The sequence below is a fragment of the Plasmodium gonderi genome, assembly GCF_002157705.1.
Source record: "Plasmodium gonderi DNA, contig: Chr09, whole genome shotgun sequence".
Classification (NCBI taxonomy): domain Eukaryota; phylum Apicomplexa; class Aconoidasida; order Haemosporida; family Plasmodiidae; genus Plasmodium; species Plasmodium gonderi.
In genome coordinates, this window is record NW_021628934.1 from 1389075 (window position 1) to 1409987 (window position 20913).

At 29.4% G+C, this 20913-nt stretch overlaps 4 protein-coding genes across 4 annotated transcripts; 1 reads left to right on the forward strand and 3 right to left on the reverse strand.

Moving 5' to 3' along the window:
• Nucleotides 1–1126: 1126 nt before the first annotated feature.
• PGO_092860 (hypothetical protein, conserved) lies at nucleotides 1127–3172 on the reverse strand (the record flags this gene model as incomplete). The annotated part of the gene is made up of 1 exon (XM_028687874.1): nucleotides 1127–3172. One exon carries the CDS (start codon nucleotides 3170–3172, stop codon nucleotides 1127–1129), a length of 2046 nt encoding a protein of 681 aa, XP_028543675.1.
• Nucleotides 3173–6517: 3345 nt separating this feature from the next.
• PGO_092870 (ubiquitin domain containing protein) lies at nucleotides 6518–9277 on the forward strand (the record flags this gene model as incomplete). The annotated part of the gene is made up of 1 exon (XM_028687875.1): nucleotides 6518–9277. The coding sequence occupies one exon, from the start codon at nucleotides 6518–6520 to the stop codon at nucleotides 9275–9277; it is 2760 nt and encodes a 919-aa protein (XP_028543676.1).
• A 1746-nt stretch (nucleotides 9278–11023) lies between these two features.
• On the reverse strand, nucleotides 11024–14221 carry PGO_092880 (hypothetical protein, conserved; the record flags this gene model as incomplete). Its single annotated transcript, XM_028687876.1, has 1 exon — nucleotides 11024–14221. The coding sequence occupies one exon, from the start codon at nucleotides 14219–14221 to the stop codon at nucleotides 11024–11026; it is 3198 nt and encodes a 1065-aa protein (XP_028543677.1).
• Nucleotides 14222–16192: 1971 nt separating this feature from the next.
• Nucleotides 16193–18203, reverse strand: PGO_092890 (T-complex protein 1, alpha subunit; the record flags this gene model as incomplete). The annotated part of the gene is made up of 2 exons (XM_028687877.1): nucleotides 16193–17766; nucleotides 18146–18203. The coding sequence occupies 2 exons, from the start codon at nucleotides 18201–18203 to the stop codon at nucleotides 16193–16195; spliced, it is 1632 nt and encodes a 543-aa protein (XP_028543678.1).
• Between the last annotated feature and the right edge of the window lie 2710 nt (nucleotides 18204–20913).

Consider the following 20913-nt stretch of genomic DNA (forward strand, 5'->3'; position numbering starts at 1 on the left):
CATGACCAAATATGATAATTTTTTATTTTATTATTTTATTTTTTTTTTTTTTTTTGATCAAAATGAAAGATCATATGCCTCCTTTTATTTTTTGTAATTGAGCAAAAGAGTAACCAGCATTATTTTTACATAATCATCACTTCAACATTAATGACCCTACTCAGTCCCCACACCTTTGGAATATGTTTAACCGAAGCAAACATCACAAACGCCTTTTGCCAATTTTTCAATGAAGCGTTGAAAAAAAAAAGAAAAAAAAAAAAAAGTTTGTAGTCATCAGTATACGAATTAAATGAAATAAGCCTTGAAAATTTAGTGAGCGCACAATTGAGTTTCCCTATGTGACAAATTGCACACAAAAATGTTTAAAAAAGTTCAGTGATACAAAAAAAAAATGAAACAAACAAACAAACGAGCAAGCAAGCTAGTAAACATATAGAGAAAATAGTCTAACAAATGAAAACAAAAAATAGCCGAACAAACGAACAGAGAAAAAATAGCCTAACAAATGAACAAGCAAAAAAGGCACGGGAAATTTGGCTGAATAATACTTGCCACTTTTTCGCGATGATATATTTTGGAGAACTTCCAAGTAAAAAGAAAAAAATTATTAACATTAAGAAAATGTAGAATAGGGGCCGGGAGGTGAAAATATAACTAGGCAAATTTACTTATTTTTACTGACATATATACATGTGCTTATGTAAAGGCAGAAAAAGAAAAAAAAATAAAATAAAAATAAATAAATAAATAAATAAAAAAAAATATATGTTAGGCATAATTGGAAAATTCCAATATATTCCACATCTTGGAGCAGCTTAAAAATTTACTCATTTATTTAGTTATAATAAAGGAGAAGAAAATACAAGTGGGAGAAACATATATGTATGCATACACATGCACAGATACCTTTCCATTCTTTTGCTTCTCTTACGCAACCGCAAAAATGAGAGATGAAAACGGTGTAGGGAGGAAGTATATATGTCATGATTCTATTCCTATGCCTGAGTTGAACAAGTGATGAAATTCTCTCGAAAGAGGCACAAGTGCTGATATATATTTGTAGGCATGTATGCATATGTACCGGCACATGCTTGCACACCAGCGGAGCCAAGTTCGTCATTCGTCATGAATATATGGTAACCTTGTGAGGAGTTAATCGCACACGCCTCCCGTTAGTGTTGTTTTTAAAACCATTTTTTAAAACAGACTTGGGTTGTGTGCCCTTTAGAAGTATAACTTTTCCGTTTGTTTTGTTTAATCTTCTATAACCATTTGAAGCAGTCTTGACATAAAACAAACTGGGATATATTTGGGAAAGGCGCCGTGAGCAAGTATTTTTGGAGTTCTTATATTTTCTTATTCTACAGTATGTAATTAAAAAGAATATGGAAAAAATTATTAACGATGGAAATATTGCTGCTATTAAAAGGATAATATAGTGATATTTGAAATGCCTACATGTTGCGCAATTAATAGGTTTTGGTTTCTCTTTCATAGTATCAACTAAATAATATATAACATTAAAATAGGTGGATTTATTTAGCTCTTCTTTTATTTCTTTGGTAGACACATAATCCAAATTATTTGCTTGTCTTTTTTTGGAATATAATTTTATGTGCGCGACAGTCTCTTCAGGTTTCATTTTTAGAATAACATTATTAATTAAGTTGTTATCAATACCTTCTCCAAATTGTCCAGCAACTTTTATGATGTCCGTATTTTTAAGCTTTATACATGCTCCATAGAAATGTATAGAATAAAGAGAATTAAAATATTTCGTATATTTAAAAAGAAAATTTTGAACATGTTTAAATGTAAATTTTACCTTTCCTTTTATTTTTAAAAATATATGTAAAGATATATCTTCATATTTTTTTTCTTCGTCTTTTTGTTGGATATTTTTATCATAACCAAATATATATTTTGCCATAACAAATACTGGTTTTTCATATGATAATGTGAAATTTTCATTATATAAAAAATTGTCAATCAAAATATTGTATATATTTTCTATGCTCAGCTGAATATCGTACGAATCGTCTTTTATACTGTTTTTACCTTCTTGCGAATTTGATATTAAAATTTGTACTATAATTTTATTCCTATTTCTATCTCCATGAAAAAAGTTTTCTGGGATATCATCACTTGACCAACTTGGGTCATTCTCATCCTTTTTATTACCATTGTTACTAAGCGTCTTACCAGGGTCTCTTCTTTCTAGATTTTCCAGCTCACTAACATTTTTCAAATTCCACAATTTGTTTTCTTTTGTGGTACGATATCCTATAACTCTCAATTTCGGCATGCATAAGTTTGTTAACTTGTCAACTACAAAGGCATAGTTCTGATATCCTAGATTGTTTGGGTATAACGTAAGTATGAACTCTTCTAAAGTGTGTTTTAGTTTGTTTTGTATATTAGAAATATCTTCTTCTTTTACAAAGTGGGTATTCGTTTTTCTTTCTAAAGATATGTATAATAATATGCTGTCTTTATTAAAGGATAACTTATATTTCATTATTTTTTGTAAAAAATTTAAACTCATCCACTGATTTATTGTATTTTCATACAAAGATCTTAAGATGTTTCTTTTTTCTGCTTCGTTTAACTGTTGGTAGCTAGCTACTATTGACACGTATAATATATCTAGTAGTATCTGGGCTTTATTAGAACTATCACTAGAATTATAGACTTGTTCATCTGAAAAAGGAACAACAGCTAGCACATTTTTTTTATGCTTACTGTTTTTTTCACTCTTCTTCGTTTCTTCCTCAATATCTTTTTCAATTTCTTTATCTATCTCGTTTTTTGCATATATCTCTTTGTACTGATCTAGTGATATGTTTCTAATTTCATCATATAATGCCATAAATACTTCATCACTTTTTTGGTTTATTCCAAATTCGATGTTCTCCAACGTTCTTACTACATTATCTAGGTTCATATTTTTTTTTAAAAACTTCGATTTTATAAGTAGCTTTATAAACACTAAACGAAAAAAGTGATAGTCATTTTTGTGAAATGCTTTGGATAGTTTATTATTGTAAAACTTTGTTATAAAAAAATTACTTTCTCTGGTGTTGCTTTTCTTCAAAACAGCAACACCTACTCCTTTGTAGAGGACCGTTACTATGGCGTGCAAGATGTAGAACAGTGACCACTTATTCATTTTTCTATATGTTGAAAATGGGTTCTGCATGGGAGTGGTGTCTCCTCCCCTCCGTGCATTGTTATCCTGTATTTCGCAAATTGGTAGCTTGGGTGTTTACCAATTTGCGGATTTTCGAATAGAGCGACTTGACAATTTAACACTTTGGCAAATTGTCTAGTTTTAGAACATTTTAAACACACTCTGTTTCATTTTGGAACTTTTTTGCAGTACCAATAAATCTCTCCAAAAAAAAATTTCCCAAATAAAAAAATGATCACCAAAAACATGGGTATGGACATAACTGCATGGGAGAAAAAAACCTCCAAAAAAAAAAAAAAAAAAAAAAAAAAAAATTTTAAACAAAAAAGGGGAAAAAAAAAAAAAAAAAAAAAAAAAAAAAAAAAAAAAATTAATCTAAACTAAACTAAACTAAACCAAACCAAACTCTATATAGCACTAAAAAGTTGCGTGCAACGAAAACTTTTATCCTTCCACAGTTTAATAAGTTAAGTTTTCACATTTTTTAGAATCTTTTTATTTTTTTCTCCACATGCTCACAATATAACAAATGATATTTTTTAAAAAGATCTCTTAAATGGGCATTTTCTGCTTGTTGTAAAAATTGATAGGTCAAATGCCTTACCTATCAAGCTTACACAATTGCCTCCAGTGTCCATATATAAATTTCGAGTGATGCAACGTATAAAATGCCATATAGTAGTAAGCATAAGACCGCTGTTTTTTTTTTTTTTTTTTTTTTGGAGGGAAAATAAATTAAAGCTAATTTATTGAGCTAAAAAATGAGGAGTAGAAAATGTTTTTTAAAAACAAATGTTGCTTTTTTTTTTTTTTTTTTTTTTTTTTTCTTCTTTTTTTGCACAATTTTAGATATTAGCATTTTTCAATCCTGCATGAAGCAAAATTTTTAAGTGGAATATTGAACATTACTTTATTTTTTTGGATAACAAGACAAGGAAGTTATGAAATGTGCAGGTAAGAAAAAATACCCCCCCCCCACAAGTTTTAATTTTGTGGGATGTACTTTTCCTCTTATTTTGTGTTAACACAAATTTAACGTTTTACAGGTATATTAACATATATTACAAATGGAGAATTGCGGTGAATAGAAAAAGTGATTTTGTTATGTCCTTTTTAAAAAAGGTAGAGAGAAAATATTGCGTTTGGCGAGGAAATGTTTGCTGTAAGATCAAAGAGAACTTATTGAGGGAGGGATGAGGAACAATTTCAAGTGACCAAAAGAAAAAAAACAACGCAACACGAAAGATGGTGTGTTTGTATTGTAAATGGACTGTAACATCGTATCATAATATATGCTATCTATCTGTACCATTTGCAATCAAGTCACTTTAATTCATCAAGCCCTTTTCTAACATAAACAAAAACTGATAAATCGTGAAAGACATGCACATAATTTGTATGTATATGTATATACCCATGTGTGTATACCTTGATTTTAGCATGTGTACGAGTATCATACACATATATGCCACAAGAGAACAAAATTAAAAAGGATTGTAATTTTGTCTGTCTTTGTTTTTTTGTTTTTTCGTTTTTTCCTTTTTTTCTCTCGTTTTCCGAAAAAAAATGTAAAAAAATTATGAACATGTAAGATACAGAAAAAAAAAAAAAAAAAACCACAAAAAGGTTAAAAAGTTGCTAACAAAAAAAAAGTGGCAAATATTTTATGTGCAGTCAATTGCTTGGTTACAAATAAAAAATAATAATTTTTGTACTTCTTTTTCTTTCTTTTCATTTTTTTCCTTAATTTTTTTTTTTTTTTTTTTTTTTTTTTTTTTTTTTTTTTTTTTTTTTTTTTTTTTTTTTTTTTTTTTTTTTTTTTTTTTTTTTTTTTTTTTTTTTTTTTCCCGTTACCATCCCTTCCGATTATTTGAATTCAAACTGGTTATAAGAAAATTTCCCTTTCTCATTTCTCATATTCGTAAGATAAATCTTTTAAAAAACATAATTTTATTTTATTTCTTTTAATGTACAAAATGAAATTTCTTTTTAACTGTATAGAAGACATAAGCACACAATGATGTTCAGAATAATGTCCCAAGGAGAATTGTTTTCAAAATATAGGCTTAAAACACAGTTTTCGTTGTACACGTTTTTTATGAACATTACCTGTTCATGCATTTATTTATGAAATATGCAAATTCGGTTAAAGTGAGCATATAATAACTATTTTTTACACAACATTTTTTATCCCTTCTGTGTTTGCATGCATGGTACGTTCTTACATAGGTGTACACATAAATCAACACATAAATCAACGCATAAACAAATAAAGAATTCATAAACACATACTTACATACATATTACAGTTTTTTAAATGGATATAGCATGAGAAGGAATTTATAAATTAACCATTGTGAACCGAAAAATAAAAATTTCCACAAAAATATTCAATAAACAAAGGCTTCTTTCACTACTATTTGTATTTCCGACACATATTCTTGTTTCTTTAATGTGAGTATACTTATGCATAAAAAAAATAATAATAACAAAATAAAATTGAATTGAACGCACAATTTTTAAAATATAAGGTACGCAAAACTCGCCTTTTTTTTTTTTTTAAAAGCAATAAAAAAAAAAAAAAAAAAAAAAAAAAAAACGCCCTCTCGTGAATTGTATATATGTAAATAAAAACATTGCGTATGCGTTCCACACATATGCATATATGTAACACAAAAATGTTTTCAATTCCGTCCGAGGACATCATACAGAAGTGAAAAACGTATAGCAGTGACATTTACGAAATATTTGATATATACATATTTTATACGCAGCTTCTGCGAGCTCTTGTGTTTATGCATATTTTGTGCTGGGTAAAACACTATATTAAGAGATTTCTTTTAGGAATAATGCTTTTTTAGCTATTTTTTCGTAATTTCTAAAACTTGCCATGAAAACACGTACAATATATTCGCAGTTAATTGCATATTTATAAATATCTAAATTATTACATTTTACAATTATACATACTTGAAATAGTATGATGCGCAAACCTAAATTCGTGGTTATATGTGTGATTAATACATGGTTATATATATATATATATATGTATATATTTCCGAACTGTGAAAAAACAGATTAGTTAAGATACCCATAAAAACGAACGAAGCATACTAAAAAGAATAAAGAAAGAAAACTCACTCAGAGAGGAAGTAGGTAAAATATACCAATTCTAATAACTAGGGAGGATCACTTAACTTTTTTGAAACGAAGAAATAGAGAAAAAAGTAAAAAAATTTATGCACCATAAAGATCGTTAATTTGGATAAGAAGATAAAAAAGAAAAAAAAAAAAAAAAATTAAAAGTGAAGAAAAGCAGCAAGAATGCTAGATTCATCAAAAAATAACGAGAAAAAGGAACCATACATGGACCTTGACAGCGTTGATGTTAGTGAATACAACAATGTTATAAATAATTCCTATAGTTCAGAAGAAGATGACGATGATCTGTCATCTGACGATTATAATGAAGATGAGACATTGCTTAAAAGTAATTATAATAAAAGTTCCTTTTGTAATAATAACCAAGTTCAAAAGATAAAAAATGACTTTGCTAATAGGAAGTCTCATTTGGATTTCCCCAACTGTAGTAGCATCAACAATAACCGTAATAATAAATCTGACAATGTAAATAATAACAATAACAATAATGATGATGGAAAAGATGGTAACAATGTGACGAATTCAGACAAGGGTTTTGTAAAGAGTCCAAGTAGTGTCGGAGGACTCAACGAGGAAGGTTGTGACCGGGAGCTAAAAAAGTGTAAAGAGGAAAATGGTGCAGATACGAATGGAAAAAGTAATAGTAAACAAAATTTCCATTCTTACATATATGTTAGAGTAAAAACGAATGACTGTAATAATAACATTTTTAAATGCAAGATAGAGAAAAATATTACAATAAAAAAATTAAAGAAAGGCTTGAAAAAATTATTAAACAACAATGAAGATGAATATAGAATCATATATAGGGGTAGATTGTTAAAAGATGTAGAAGTCTTGTCCAAATATAACATTAAATTTAATGATATCCTTTATGCAATAAGGATTAACAAAAAAAAAAATGGAAATGACGCAACACTAGATTCAGGAATTACTAGTTCGCAGTTAAGTACAATAGGAGAGGAGTATAACGATTTTGGAAGATTTTCACAGAATGATAATATATCCAAATTAATTTCGTCTATGTTTGATAATAGTGATTTTCTCAAATCAATAATGGATTCAAATAAACAACTACAAAAGTTAAGAGAGAAAAATTCAGAAATACATCACATGTTGAACGATTCTCAATCCTTGAAGCAGTCATTTGAAATGATTAAAAATCCTTCATTAATGAAAGAATTAATGAGGAATACAGATCGAGCTATAAGCAATATTGAAGCCATTCCAGGAGGATTTAACACTCTAAGGCGAATGTATCATAATATACAGGAACCAATGTATGCAGCTAGTGAATTATCAAATGAAAACAAAAAAAATAAAGTTAAGCATTACGATTTAAAAGCATCATCCCCTCCAACAAGTGAAGCTTTTCCGAATCCATGGGCATCTAAAGACATGAATTCAAAAAATAAAAACAATCCCAACGATTTAGATAAATATCTTCGTATGAACAATAATTTTTTTAATAACAGTAGTGATCTTTTTAAAACGAGTAAAAAAAATGCGGGTATGGGTTTAGGTAATAATAATAACCTTTTTAAGACTAACATTTTGGATCTACTCCAAAATTACCAAATGCCTTCAAACCAGTTGGGTGGTAGTACCACAAGGTCTGAAGGAGCAGCATTTCAAACTCGCAATAAGGGTGGGAGCAACGGTCAAAGTGGAATAGATAATTCCAGTGATGTTGGCAGTGCTAGCAATATTGGAGATATGCACAATATGAACATGCTTAATAACGGGTTGTTTAATAATCGGATTCGAAATAATGACCTCCTGAACAGCGCTCAGATGAACAACAGACAGATGTATCATGGGTTACTAAATAGTGGCTTGTTCAACAATGGATTGTTCAACAACGGTTTATTTAACAACGGTTTATTTAACAACGGTTTATTTAACAACGGATTGTTTAACAACGGATTGTTAAATAATGGACTTTCCAATAATGAGATTAAAATGGGACAAACTACCAATAATGTATCCTCCATTAATGGCCCCCCAAATAACGGACTTCCCATGAATAGTATGCTGAATAATCAGCTGCAAAACGATAAGCTACACTTTGGAGGAAATTCAACGAACAATTTGATTAATCAATATGCAGATATTCAAAAAAATAATGGGAATTCAGAAGTGACAAATTCGATAAACCAAATAATGTTAAATTTAAAAGATGAAATGCGTAACAACAAGAATTGGAACCCCAACACAAATTTACCCTTCATCTTTAGTGCAAACAATAATACAAGCTATTCGAAAAATAATAGTGCATATCATAATAATGAACAGAAAGGGAGTACTACTAATGGAAATAAGACTCCTCAAAACAGTGGCCTCGTAGAAAGGAAAATAGATTCAGTTCCAAATTCACAAGATAAAATTCCTTCAGCTAATCAATTGAATGTAAGTGATGTCAAAGCGAATCATAATAATAACGATGATGGTGATAATAATAATTTTAATGAGAGCTATTTAAATAACCACTCCATTAGTGGGAATTACACGAAGGGTGAAAAATTATTAAAAATAAATACACCTGATGTGTTAACAAGTAGTGTAACTGAACGAGGAGAAAATATTCTCTCAAATTCTATGTTGCAAAATATTCAATCTCCTGATAACATTTTGAATAACAATCCAATTACTTCATCCCAATTAAACATATCAAAAAACGAAGATAACAAGCCCTCCCTGAAAGGCACATCTGAGAGGACAAATTTAACAACTACTAGAAGTAATAACAACCATAGTGAGAATGAATATTTTTGCACAATATATGCGGATCAGTTGAATTCATTAAAAGGAATGGGTTTTACAGATGATAATAAATGTATAAAGGCGTTAGTTAATACCAAAGGAAATATAGAAAGAGCCATTGATTTTTTGCTGGCTGATATGAATACAGATGAAAATTGAGATAAACATTTCAGGTGAAAAAAAAAAAAAAAAAAAAAAGTAATGGAATGGAGAAGAGAGGAAAGGAAAAGGGGTTGGAGAGGGGAAGGATTAGCATTAATTACGAATGGGGAGCTACTACATTATCGCGCCTCTTCATAACAGTCCGCATAATTCATTGATGAACGATATTTTCTTAACATGTTGTCCTGGGTCAGTGAAACGGGGTTAACATTTATTCATTGGGCCAAGCTTTGTCTGTCCATCTCGCACAGGGGCGTGTGCACGTGTATATATATATATATATATATATATATATATTATACTTTTCCACGGGCATATTTTGCATTTTTTTTTTAAATCCCTTTTGGAGGCTGGAACTTTATACTCACACATGTACGTTTTTACATATATAAGACAGTAGCACACACACGTATATGCCCCCTTTTCCCAACCTCCAAACTTGTGATATGTGAAAAAGCCCCAAAAAAATGTAAAGACACAAAAGCTCAAAAAAATTTATGTATTTATACATTTTTTACAATTATAAGTTTTGTGTTGTTCCTTTCGTTAATCGCAGTTCGTTTTTTTTCGTTTTTTTTACTTTGAGAATGAAAAAAAAAAAAAAAAAAAAAAAAAAAAAGGCTTAATGATGAATATAATAAATGTATACCCAAATTTGAATTTACTTTATTTGATCAAATTTTATTCCTTTCCCCTAAGAACTAATTATTTGTAATTAAGCTTTACCAATATTTAGTTTTTCTACGATTATAAAAGATTTTAATTTATTTTATTTTTTTTATTTTTTTATTTTTTTTTTATATTTTATTATTTTTTTCTTCCTTTTATTTTTGTTTAAAATGCTGTTAACATTTTAGTTAAATAAAAACATGAACCGGTAGTTATATATTTTACACCCTGTTTGATCTCACCTTACTTGCTTTTTGTAAGTTAAAAAAGTACATACAATTCCCTTGTACAAACTTATTTGCCATGGACAATGCACGAAATAAGGGATGAAAGGGGCAATAAGGGGTAATCTTCATAATGAGTTAAATTGGTGATATGTGGATATCTGACGATAATAACATTTTATTCAAAATGTGGATATGCTATACATTACAGTATTATTCTTATGTTCATTGGAAATGGTGGTGAGGGGTATTTCATTATATATATTCATGCTTAATGCTAGGGGAAAAAAAAAAAAAAAAAAAAAAAAAGGAATAATTGTGATGATATATGCAATGGAAGGCAGGTGAGTGCCTAACTGTGTATGTGTATGTATGTATATATGGGTGGGGGGAGGATGCTTTAAAAATTGGAAATTACTTATCATTATGAGCTGTTGCCTTTTCATCCTGTTATGACCAAGTGATCGGGCAAAATGAGCCACATTGTGAAGGTGACAAAGTGAAAATGGGAATCCCGTTTTTTACAATGAAGCAATGTGTAATTCTGAGTTAAAAAATGTATATCCCGAGTGCGTAATATTTTGTAATATATATATATATATATATATTGAAATTCTTAAAAAAAAATAATAAAATAAAATGCTCACTTCAAAAAAAAAACATGTTCCACTTTTAATGTGCACTATTTTGAGTTGTATATAAAAAGATGAACTGTTGTGTTCGTGTGTAGTGGACCGAAGGACCCATTTGTGTTTACCCTGGTTCGTAATACATCCTGGGTTATTGTTTCACTGCGAACACACAAACACAGGTGCTGCTTCTACCATTTATAAGAACCTGTGTTTCCATTCTAGGAGAGGCAAAATTTGCATGAAAAATAATGGCTCATGTACTGATGCTGAAGGCCAACCCAAGTACAATGTGCATTTTGACATTTAATTTTCACATTTGAATGAATTCTGTAAAGCAATTTCATCACGCCTGTGGAATATTCATCAATTTTAATAAGTCCATTAGTGAGGTATAAAAAACAACTGGGACATTTTATATTTTCTTTACCCCTGTGACATATGATATAACCCCTTAAGCAATCAGAACAACAGGAAGCATAACAACATGGAAATAATATGGGTTCATACGATAAATGAATTTTACATATTGAGCAAATAAATTCATCTAAGTTTATGAGAAGTATAGAAGAAGGAATTTTAATGGTAATTTCTTTTCCCTTTTTTGAATACGAATCTTTTTTTGCCCATGTTGCTCGAACCCTACTGCCTCTAACACGAATTCCTCCGGAATTTGCAGCATTTAAAGTTCTTTGTGCTTCAACATTTGTTGAAAATCGTACAAATGCATACCCTGATGTTGCTGTCCATTCTTTGTTAGGATGCCTTGATTTCTTATCACATACAACCATAGTTAAGTCTACATTTCCAAACTTGCTAAAAACAGATATTAAATCTTTACGTGTAGTATTTGGTGGAACATTAACGATTAATGTAAATTTAGCTAATGAGTTTTTATTTTTATTCTGCGAATCGTTTTGCTTCCTCTCCTCAGCATGTTCAAGTTTTCTATTATTTATTGTACCCTTTGTTGACATGGTCACATTATTACCTGCAGAATTTGTCATATCATCTAAATGCACTATTATTTTACTATTTTTTTTTTCTTTGTTTTTTTCATCTTCCATCAAGTGATCTGAAAAAAGGTTAGCATAATAGTAATTATAATCGTTCGGTTCATTGGGTAAGTTTAATTTGTGATCTGTGTATGTGTTTATCATACCATCATTTTTTTCATACATAGAATATGAGAAATTACATAAATGTGTGGTTGTTATTTCATTTTCCTTCTGTTTCTTATCGTAAGCATTTTTATTCTCTAAATTGTTATTATTTAAATTAGTTATGTCTTTATTTGCTGATTCCTTCACACAAGAAATGGATGGCGTTACACATGGATAAATCTCATTACAGGATTTATTCAACAAATGTTTTTCTTCCATTTTTGTTAGAAATATAAAATTATTGTCGTTCAACTCTTCGCAACTCTTGTACATGTTTAATGAATTTAAAGCAAAATCACTTTCTTTATAATTTATATAAGGATATTCAATGAAATAATCATTACTTTGTTCCATTGATTGATTCGTTCTGTTGTCAATTTCACATTTTGCCATTTCTTCCACCTTGTTATGTGGAGGATAATCCATTTCACTCACAATTAATTTTTCTATTGACGTGTTCTTCTTAGAGTTCGTTACATTCTCAGTGTAACTCCTTTTGTGGAAGTCATTTGGAACCTCATCATTTTCCACAAATTCCATGTGCTCCTCTGATGCATAAAATTGGGAGAAAGGTGTATAATCAAAAAACGAATTTTGTTTTTTTCTGTGTTTCAAAAACGATTTTTCTAGAATTTTAAAATTCAGATTACTTTCCTTGATTTCTGCTTCTTCCCACTGCACATTAAGATCTATGTCATGCTCTTTTGAATATTCATTAATAGTGAATGGTAACCGATTGTCACTATTCCTGTAACATTCGGCTGCCCCATCAGCACGTGACTCGTCCACTTCTGTCAAATTGGGTTCATGCACTTCTGCCAAATTGGGTTCATACACTTCTGCCAAATTAGGTTTACCTGCTTCATCCCAATTTAATTCATCCATTTCTGTCAAATTAGGTTCACCCGCTTCTGCCAGATTGGGTTCACCTGCTTCATCCCAATTTAATTCATCCACTTCTGCCAAATTTAAAATGTTTCTTTCATCATCTTTCCCGAATAGCAAAATTTGGGACTTCTTTAAGTCATAGAAATAGTCTTCGTTCAGCTCCTGGTTTAAGATTTCATCCCGGAGGAGTATCCTCTTTGGAATCGTGGTGGCGTCATACGAATCAACATTTGGAATTCCCCATTCCTTTATATTATGCTTGTCTGCACACTCATTCATATCAGGTTCTGTTTCTAACTCTCCCATGGCATTATTTTCATTTCTTAAGAAATAATATGACCAAGGTGAATCAACTATCTTTGTGATTTCTTCTAAATTTTCCCCATTTGGAATTGAAAACGGAATTTTGTCTACATCTTCTGCAGTATTAATGTGAGGCAAGGTAAACAAACTTAGTAAATTATTTGGTGGACATTGCACTTTTTCTAAATACTTGATACACTCATCAGAATTAAACACCTCATTGATTATAACATTATTTATAGTATTAGTATTGTTTCCTATTCGAATGTCTTTTTCTGTTAGTTCATCACTCCACTTGCTCAAATTATTTGCATGCAAAAGTTTATCTTTTTTTCCGCTCAAAATTTCATGTCGTTTCTGCTCCAAAATTTTTTCTTCATTCTGGCTTGATGTATTTCTATCATATTCAGAAAAAACATTTTTTTCATTTATCCCCCAAACATCCCTTTTACATGGAATCAAAATTTTATTATACATTTGCACTTGATCATTATCCCATGTGTTACATGTGTCATATACCAAATTAGATGGTTTTGGATTTTCATTAAAAAGTATTTCACCATTTTTTAATTTGCATGAAGTGTTATTCATCAGAGGAAATTCATTTTCATACCTCTTATTCAATGAGTTCTTTTCACAATTTGAAAATTTATCATTGCTATTTTTATCTTCCAAATTCAGTATATCTAAACCAAGTATATTCAAATGGTACTTAAAATGTGCACCCATTTCGTTAGTATTTTCTCCCAATTTTTCCAATGTCTCCTCCAATGCAATTTCGTCCTTTTCTTCCGAAATTTTATGCAAGTCATTCGTGTGTAAATCATTTTTGCATAAATACTTCTTGTCGTTCTTAACAACCTCTTTTAAGTTTACCTCATTTGGGATCAACATTCCGGAACATCTATGTGAATCTACTCCCGTTGAAGCGCTGCTCATTTTAAACCTGTCCAAGTATTTCACATTTTTATCAAAAGCAAAAAGAACTTTCGATTCACTTTCTGAGCACACTTTATGGCCAATCTGGGAGCTGTCGATTTCCACATCCTCTGGAGACCTCTGCATTTTTAAGAAGATTAGACACGCACCCTTAAAGTGAGACAAAAAGGGAAGAAAAATTGTTAAATGATAAAAATTCCAAATAAAAATTCCTCTATTTTATGTACACAAAAATTACAGTACAGGATAAGAAAAAAAAAAAAAAAAAAAAAGTGAAAAAAAGTATTACCCTAAAGTACTTTAATATACAACTCGAACATGTGCAAAATTGAAAAGAAGTCAAATTTTAAAAAATGCATAAATAGATGTGTGCAATACCTATGTTGAGTATATATGCTAAAGAACTATGGTAAAAAAAAAAAAAAAAAAAAAAAGGGTTAAACATAATATTTTTAATTAAAACATGTAAGAAAACAGAATCAAAGGCAAAATTAAACAACTCAATTGTAATGTACATGTTCTTACATATGTATGTGTGTAACTTGTAATACAAAAAAAAAAAAAAAAAAATGAAAAAAGGAAAAGTAAATGAGCATCAAGTAATTGTCTCACTATCTAAAAAAAAAAAAAAAAAAAAAAAAAACGTGAAATAAGGAATCTCAAGATAAAGCGTAGGAAATAGACTTAGGCGAAAAGTTTCTCTACATAATGTTGTTTCTCAGGAGTATACCTTTTTCAGAACTTGTAAATATGTACATACATATATATAAATCCTATGAAGTACTGACTAAATGTAAGAACTGTTCTTTAACGAGGGCATTTTTTTTTTTTTTTTTTTTTTTTTTCTATTATTTGTGCAGATAATGTACGTTTCTTTTTTTGTTCAATTTTAAAAAGGAAATTTTTTCGTTACTTCAAATTTTTAATGAATTAGACAATTTAATCTGAAGCAGCTAGTTTGATTGCGTTTCTATTTCTAATTCGTTTAGATATGTGTTTTTCTTTTTTTTAAATAATTGTAGCTAGCTAACAAGAGCAAAAAGCGTCACAAGTGCTTATATATGCATAGTACATGCAAATGTATAGATGCACAAGCTTGTGAGGGATTCCTTAATGGAACACGCCTGTGGTGCCATTGTCAAAGGATAAAAAAAAAAAAAAAAAAAAAAAAAAACTGGACTGAACTGAACTGAATTGAGTTGAACGGAATTGAACTGGACTGAATTGAATTGAAATGTGTTTACGTCCGTTTTGTGGTTAAATGTGTGGAAAAAAAAAAAAAATAATAAAATAGACAATTTGGGTCACATGTTGTACAATATTTTTGATAAGTGACATTTTAACAAGGAATATACAACTCACATTTCATATGAAAAATGAGCACGTGTTAAAAACTGTATTTAGCACCTTATATCAACGATGTGTACATGTACATAATATAATGCATTTTAATTACAGTTATTAGATTGTTATGTGTATCATAAATATAATTCGTAACTGTGAATTACACATCCGTTGTTTATTTGTAAGGCTGATTAGCTAAACGTTAAATGGAAAAAACATTATGCTTTTAGGTATGGTAATACATGAGCATGTATCTTTTATTTGTAGTGCACTATTTGTGTATATGATCTTATTACACCGTGAAAAAAAAAAAAAAATAAAATAAAAAGAAGAAAAAAAAATAAAAAAGGTCCCATGTTAGCTTTTCTCCCATTACAATTATTCACAATTTTCGTGATTAATATATATATATATATTTTTAATTTACAAAAAAGGCATTTCATGTCTATTGCTTTCATCAAATGTGGAGTTTGATACTGCTACACACGAAGAGCCATATTTCCACACCTTTTTTTTTTTTTTTTTTTTTTTTTTTGCTAAAAATTCCGGAAAGTTGAATTTTTTCCTTTAGTTCTGTATATATATGTATATATACATACACAACTTATTAGTGCTCTGGAGATGACAATGCATTTTCCCTTGGACGCATTATTTTTGAATGGCAGGAATGTTCATAAATACCTGCATACAATGTGAGGGAATGTTATAGCAAGGAGGACACATATATTGTAAAGGCATGGAATAAGTTTTTTTTTAAGGCTGCTCCTCCCGACGCTCTTCAGGAGTCAATTTAATGAGATCATCAATCCTTAAAATTGTAACGGTTGCTTCTGTTGCAAATCTGATTGATTTTATTTTACTAATCATGGCTTCCAAAACACCATTCTTCAAATTGTTGGCGACTTTTCCGTTAACTAAATCTAATCCATACCATCTATAGTCCTTTGGATCTTCTGTGTTCATAACCTGAGATTTTGTGTGATATGCTCTTAATTTACATACTAAATCTATAGAATCATATGATGCATTTTGGGCTAATATTTTGGGTATGACTAATAAAGATTCTGCAAATTCAGCAATAGCCAATTGTTCTCTAGAACCCAAAGTTTTTGCAAAATCTTCCAGGTAAACTGATAAAGCAACTTCAACACACCCTCCACCTACAACTACATAATTACTTTCTAAAGCACGACTCACTGAACAGAGGGCATCATGAATTGATCGTTGCATTTCATCTAAAACAAAATCATTAGCTCCTCTTAACAAAATAGTATTAGACTTGGAAGTTTTACATCCTTTAAAAAACATAACATCCCAATCACCTACTTTTTCTTCATACACTTCATCACAATATCCTAAAGATGCAGATTCAAATTTCTCGGTACCATCAATAGATGATAAAGTGAGTCGTATCTGACCATTGGTTAATTTAGCTATTCTCCTTAAATCATCTTTATTAACTCTTCTAACTGCTATGGCCCCAGCTTCAACAAAATATTTGAGTGGCATATCATCTATTCCTTGAGTTGTTAATATAACATTTGCACCAGATTCTAAAATTTTGTTTACTCTTTCTTTCGTTATATCTTTTTCTCTTTGTCTGATTTTTTCTAATTCTGTAGGATCATTAATATTTACCTGAACACCTAAATGTAATCTATACTGTTTTAAAGGGAAATCTAAAAAAGCAATTTTTGCATTTTTAATAGCAGTTGGCATAGACTGGGATGCTCTACCACTCATAATTGCATATCCATCAATTAGCTTGGAATCCAATGAACTTAATCCATGCACTTTAATTATATTAACAGAAGAAACAGGATATTTAGTTTTGCCTACATCGTTAATAATTTTTACAGATTGAATAGCATTAGCCACCATTTTAGCAAAATAGTCAGATTCATAGCTAATGAATTTAGAAGATAATGTAGTTTTGGCTATATTTATAATCACATCTTTTCCTAAATTACTTACTCGTTCACCTAATTTTTCTTTTATATATTTAACAGATTCTTTCATAGCTAATTTGTAACCACATATGACAGTTGTAGGATGAATGTCCATTTTAATTAATTCATTTCCTCTTCTTAACAATTCAGATGCTAGCAACACGACTGAAGTTGTCCCATCCCCTACTTCTTGATCTTGTAACTCAGACAAATTCACTAAAATCTTAGCTGCTGGGTGCTGAACTTCTAACTGTTTTAAAATAGTAGCACCATCATTCGTTATTGTAACATCTCCAATGTTATCCACTAACATCTTATCTAATCCTTGTGGTCCCAGACTTGATTTTAAAATGTTTGAAAGAGCTTGAACAGCCGTAACTGAAGCAGAAGTAGAAGAGGAAATAAAAGAGGGTGTAAAAAAGGTGTGCACACTATACTACATGCAGAATACTTTTTCATCTGAAGCAAAATTAACACACAAAAAAATGTAACTCAATGGGAGGGAACAGTAATTGTGCAATTTTAAGTAAAACATAGATCATCGAATAAAGTGGGATATGCATTTTGTACGATGCCATGTATCAATGTTAAAAGGCTGGGAAAAGGAAAAAAGAAACATGGTTCTTTTATTTTTATATTTTTTTATTTTTTTATATTTTTTTATTTTTTTATATTTTTTTATTTTTTTATATTTTTTTATTTTCATATTTTTTTATTTTTTTCCCCATCCCTGTTTTGTGCTTCTTTACACTCCTACCATTTGCCGTTCTCACATCTTGACCGCTTTCTCGATTTCCATAAATACTTAAAGACATTTTTACTTCCCTATTTTATCACTTGATTTTATAAAAATATTTTTAAAATACAATATTTCCGTGTTAAGTTGTTCTAATGTGTTAGTTGTTGCTATTATATTTGAAGTAATTTATATCATTAATCTTTCCTTTTCTTGTAATTCAACTATGTTGTATTATGTAGATATTTATATATATGCACGGTATGGAAGCAATGTTGATCTTTTTCTTTTGAAAATGAGAAAGCTAAAAAGCTCTTATGTTGTTCTTGTTATGAGTGATGCGCATGTTTTTGTTCACACTTGTTTTGAAAAAGTATACTTTGTCACCTTCATACGTGTAAAAAAGAAAATATATATATATATACATAATACATGTAAAAAATAAATAAGTATATAGGTGAATAACTAAAACGGGATAGGAATAACTTTTTCTCCTTAATGGTAAAAAAAAAAAAAAAAAAAAAACAGTGCTTAAAAATTCCTACCAATATAGGTTGCGTTAATGCATGTGCATATTTTTGCTATGTACTTTTTATTTTATATTCTTTTCATTTTTACGCAATATTTTTTAGTCCCCTTCTACATTTTTTGGTGTTAATGTTTTTTTTTTTTTTTTTTTTACAAGCTTGCAAATGTTCTAATATTTATTATTTTTCTTTCTTCCCTAAGAAAGTATCATAAGGTGGGGTTGGGAAAAGTTAGGATATGATGAATATCTGCGTTTGCATTCTCAACTGAGTTAAGAAGGGTGCAGTTTTTATAAGAAAAACATTTTCTCTCCTTTATTTTGCGTAATTTTTTCGATATAGTTCTTCTTGTCCCTTTTTTTTTTTTTTTTTTTTCTTTTTATTTTTTGCCTAACATATTTTTCGGAACTTTTTTACACCCAATGGGTCACAGAAAATTGGGAATACACATAAGAAATAAAGGGGGAAGCTACTTTGTAGAATTTCAAGTGCAATTTAATTTGAAAAAAAAGTTACAATAGTTTTTTTTTTTTTTTTTTTTAAAGAATTTTTAATGTTGTCAAATTTTTGGTTATTCGTATCCACATATTTGAGACCTTTTAAAATAGAAAAAAAAATATATATATATTTTTAAAGGACCATATTTTTAACACCAGTACACAGTTACATTTTTGCAAAATGGGCAAATGATGTTGTAGCAATAGAGATCTCATAAATAATACATGCAGACATTATACTAAACTTCTGTATACACACCGAACTGAAAATATAATTTCAATGTAGTTCTGTACCATAGATTGGTGAAGGTACCAAAATGAAGGATGAAAGGAGGATTCAAAAATAATTATTTTTTGAATAATAAAAGTTTTTTTTGATTTGTTTTTATTTACCTATTTGTTCATGTGTATTCAAAAATGCAAATTGTGCACGATAACATGCAATTACAGTTATATACACATACGTATATATTTTTATACTACAAAATCAAGTACATGGCTTTAAGTTGGTTGAACTTTCATACTATCTTGGTTATTCAAAGATTCGTAGAGGAATAAACATTTCAGTAGATCTAATCAAAGCTGCTTTAAAAGCTTCCTTTTTTTTTTTTTTTTTTTCTTTTTTTCATTATGTTCATATACCTTTTAGATGGGTGGAGATAATATAAAGAAATAGAAAATGAAGCGTGTACATGCATGATTGAAGTAGCTAATTCTCATTTAAAATGTTAATATAATATTTTTAAGCATACAACAAATTTTTGAAAACAAAAAATGCTCACTTCCAAGGAGTGATTAGTAGGTAAGCTGAATAGAATGTAATTCAGGGAATTTTCGATATAAAAAATAATATGCACCACTCGTATGTGAAGCTATGTTTACATATTTACACTTACAATTTGCACATATGAATATGTATACATTTGTCTGATACCCCACAGGAAGTTTCCCCAAGGAACCCAATAAGCGCGAATGCGTCAGACCTCCCCAGATTAAGCACATATTCTGGATAAACATATAAGCATATACAGACATACATACGAACACACATACGAACACACATACGAACACACATACGAACACACACATATATATACACATGCATACTATTGCCCATGCTCGAAAAGGGAACAGGAATGCTTATAGCGCGTTTTTCCGGAGTTTACACATTGCTCTTTTTGTTCATAATAAATTGAAAATACGTATAAACGAAATGTGTGTAAACGTTTTTTTTATGTTCCTTAAAAAAAAAAATGGAAATTGCAATTTTCATTTACAAAATCATCACCTAAAATATTTATTATTATCATCGGAAAAGTATCCTTGGAAAATTGTTTACCTTTCCATAGGATAGATAACAAGGAGAAAACTTGATTCCTTTTAATTTTCTATATTAATTAAAAAAAAAAAAAAAAAGGCTATAATGTTGAATTGGTGAGAAGAATATACATAAGTGTGAATACTCCCTTGAATGTATATTTTTAAAATACCTTCCTCTTTTACCCCTTGTGCAATTTCAAAGTATTTATAAAAACGATGTGATGAATAATATAATCGGTCTCGCTTCCATTCTTAATGTCTTTTTTTTTTTTTTTTTTTTTTTTTCTCTCTCTCTCTCTTTTTTATGCAAACAGAAAAAAATAACACTACTTTAAATCATTGGAATAAAGATACACATTAAATTTTCTATACCTTGAAAAGGTTACCATATGAAGGAAAAACATAGATACACTTCTTACTCTCAAATTTTGATAAAAAAAAATTT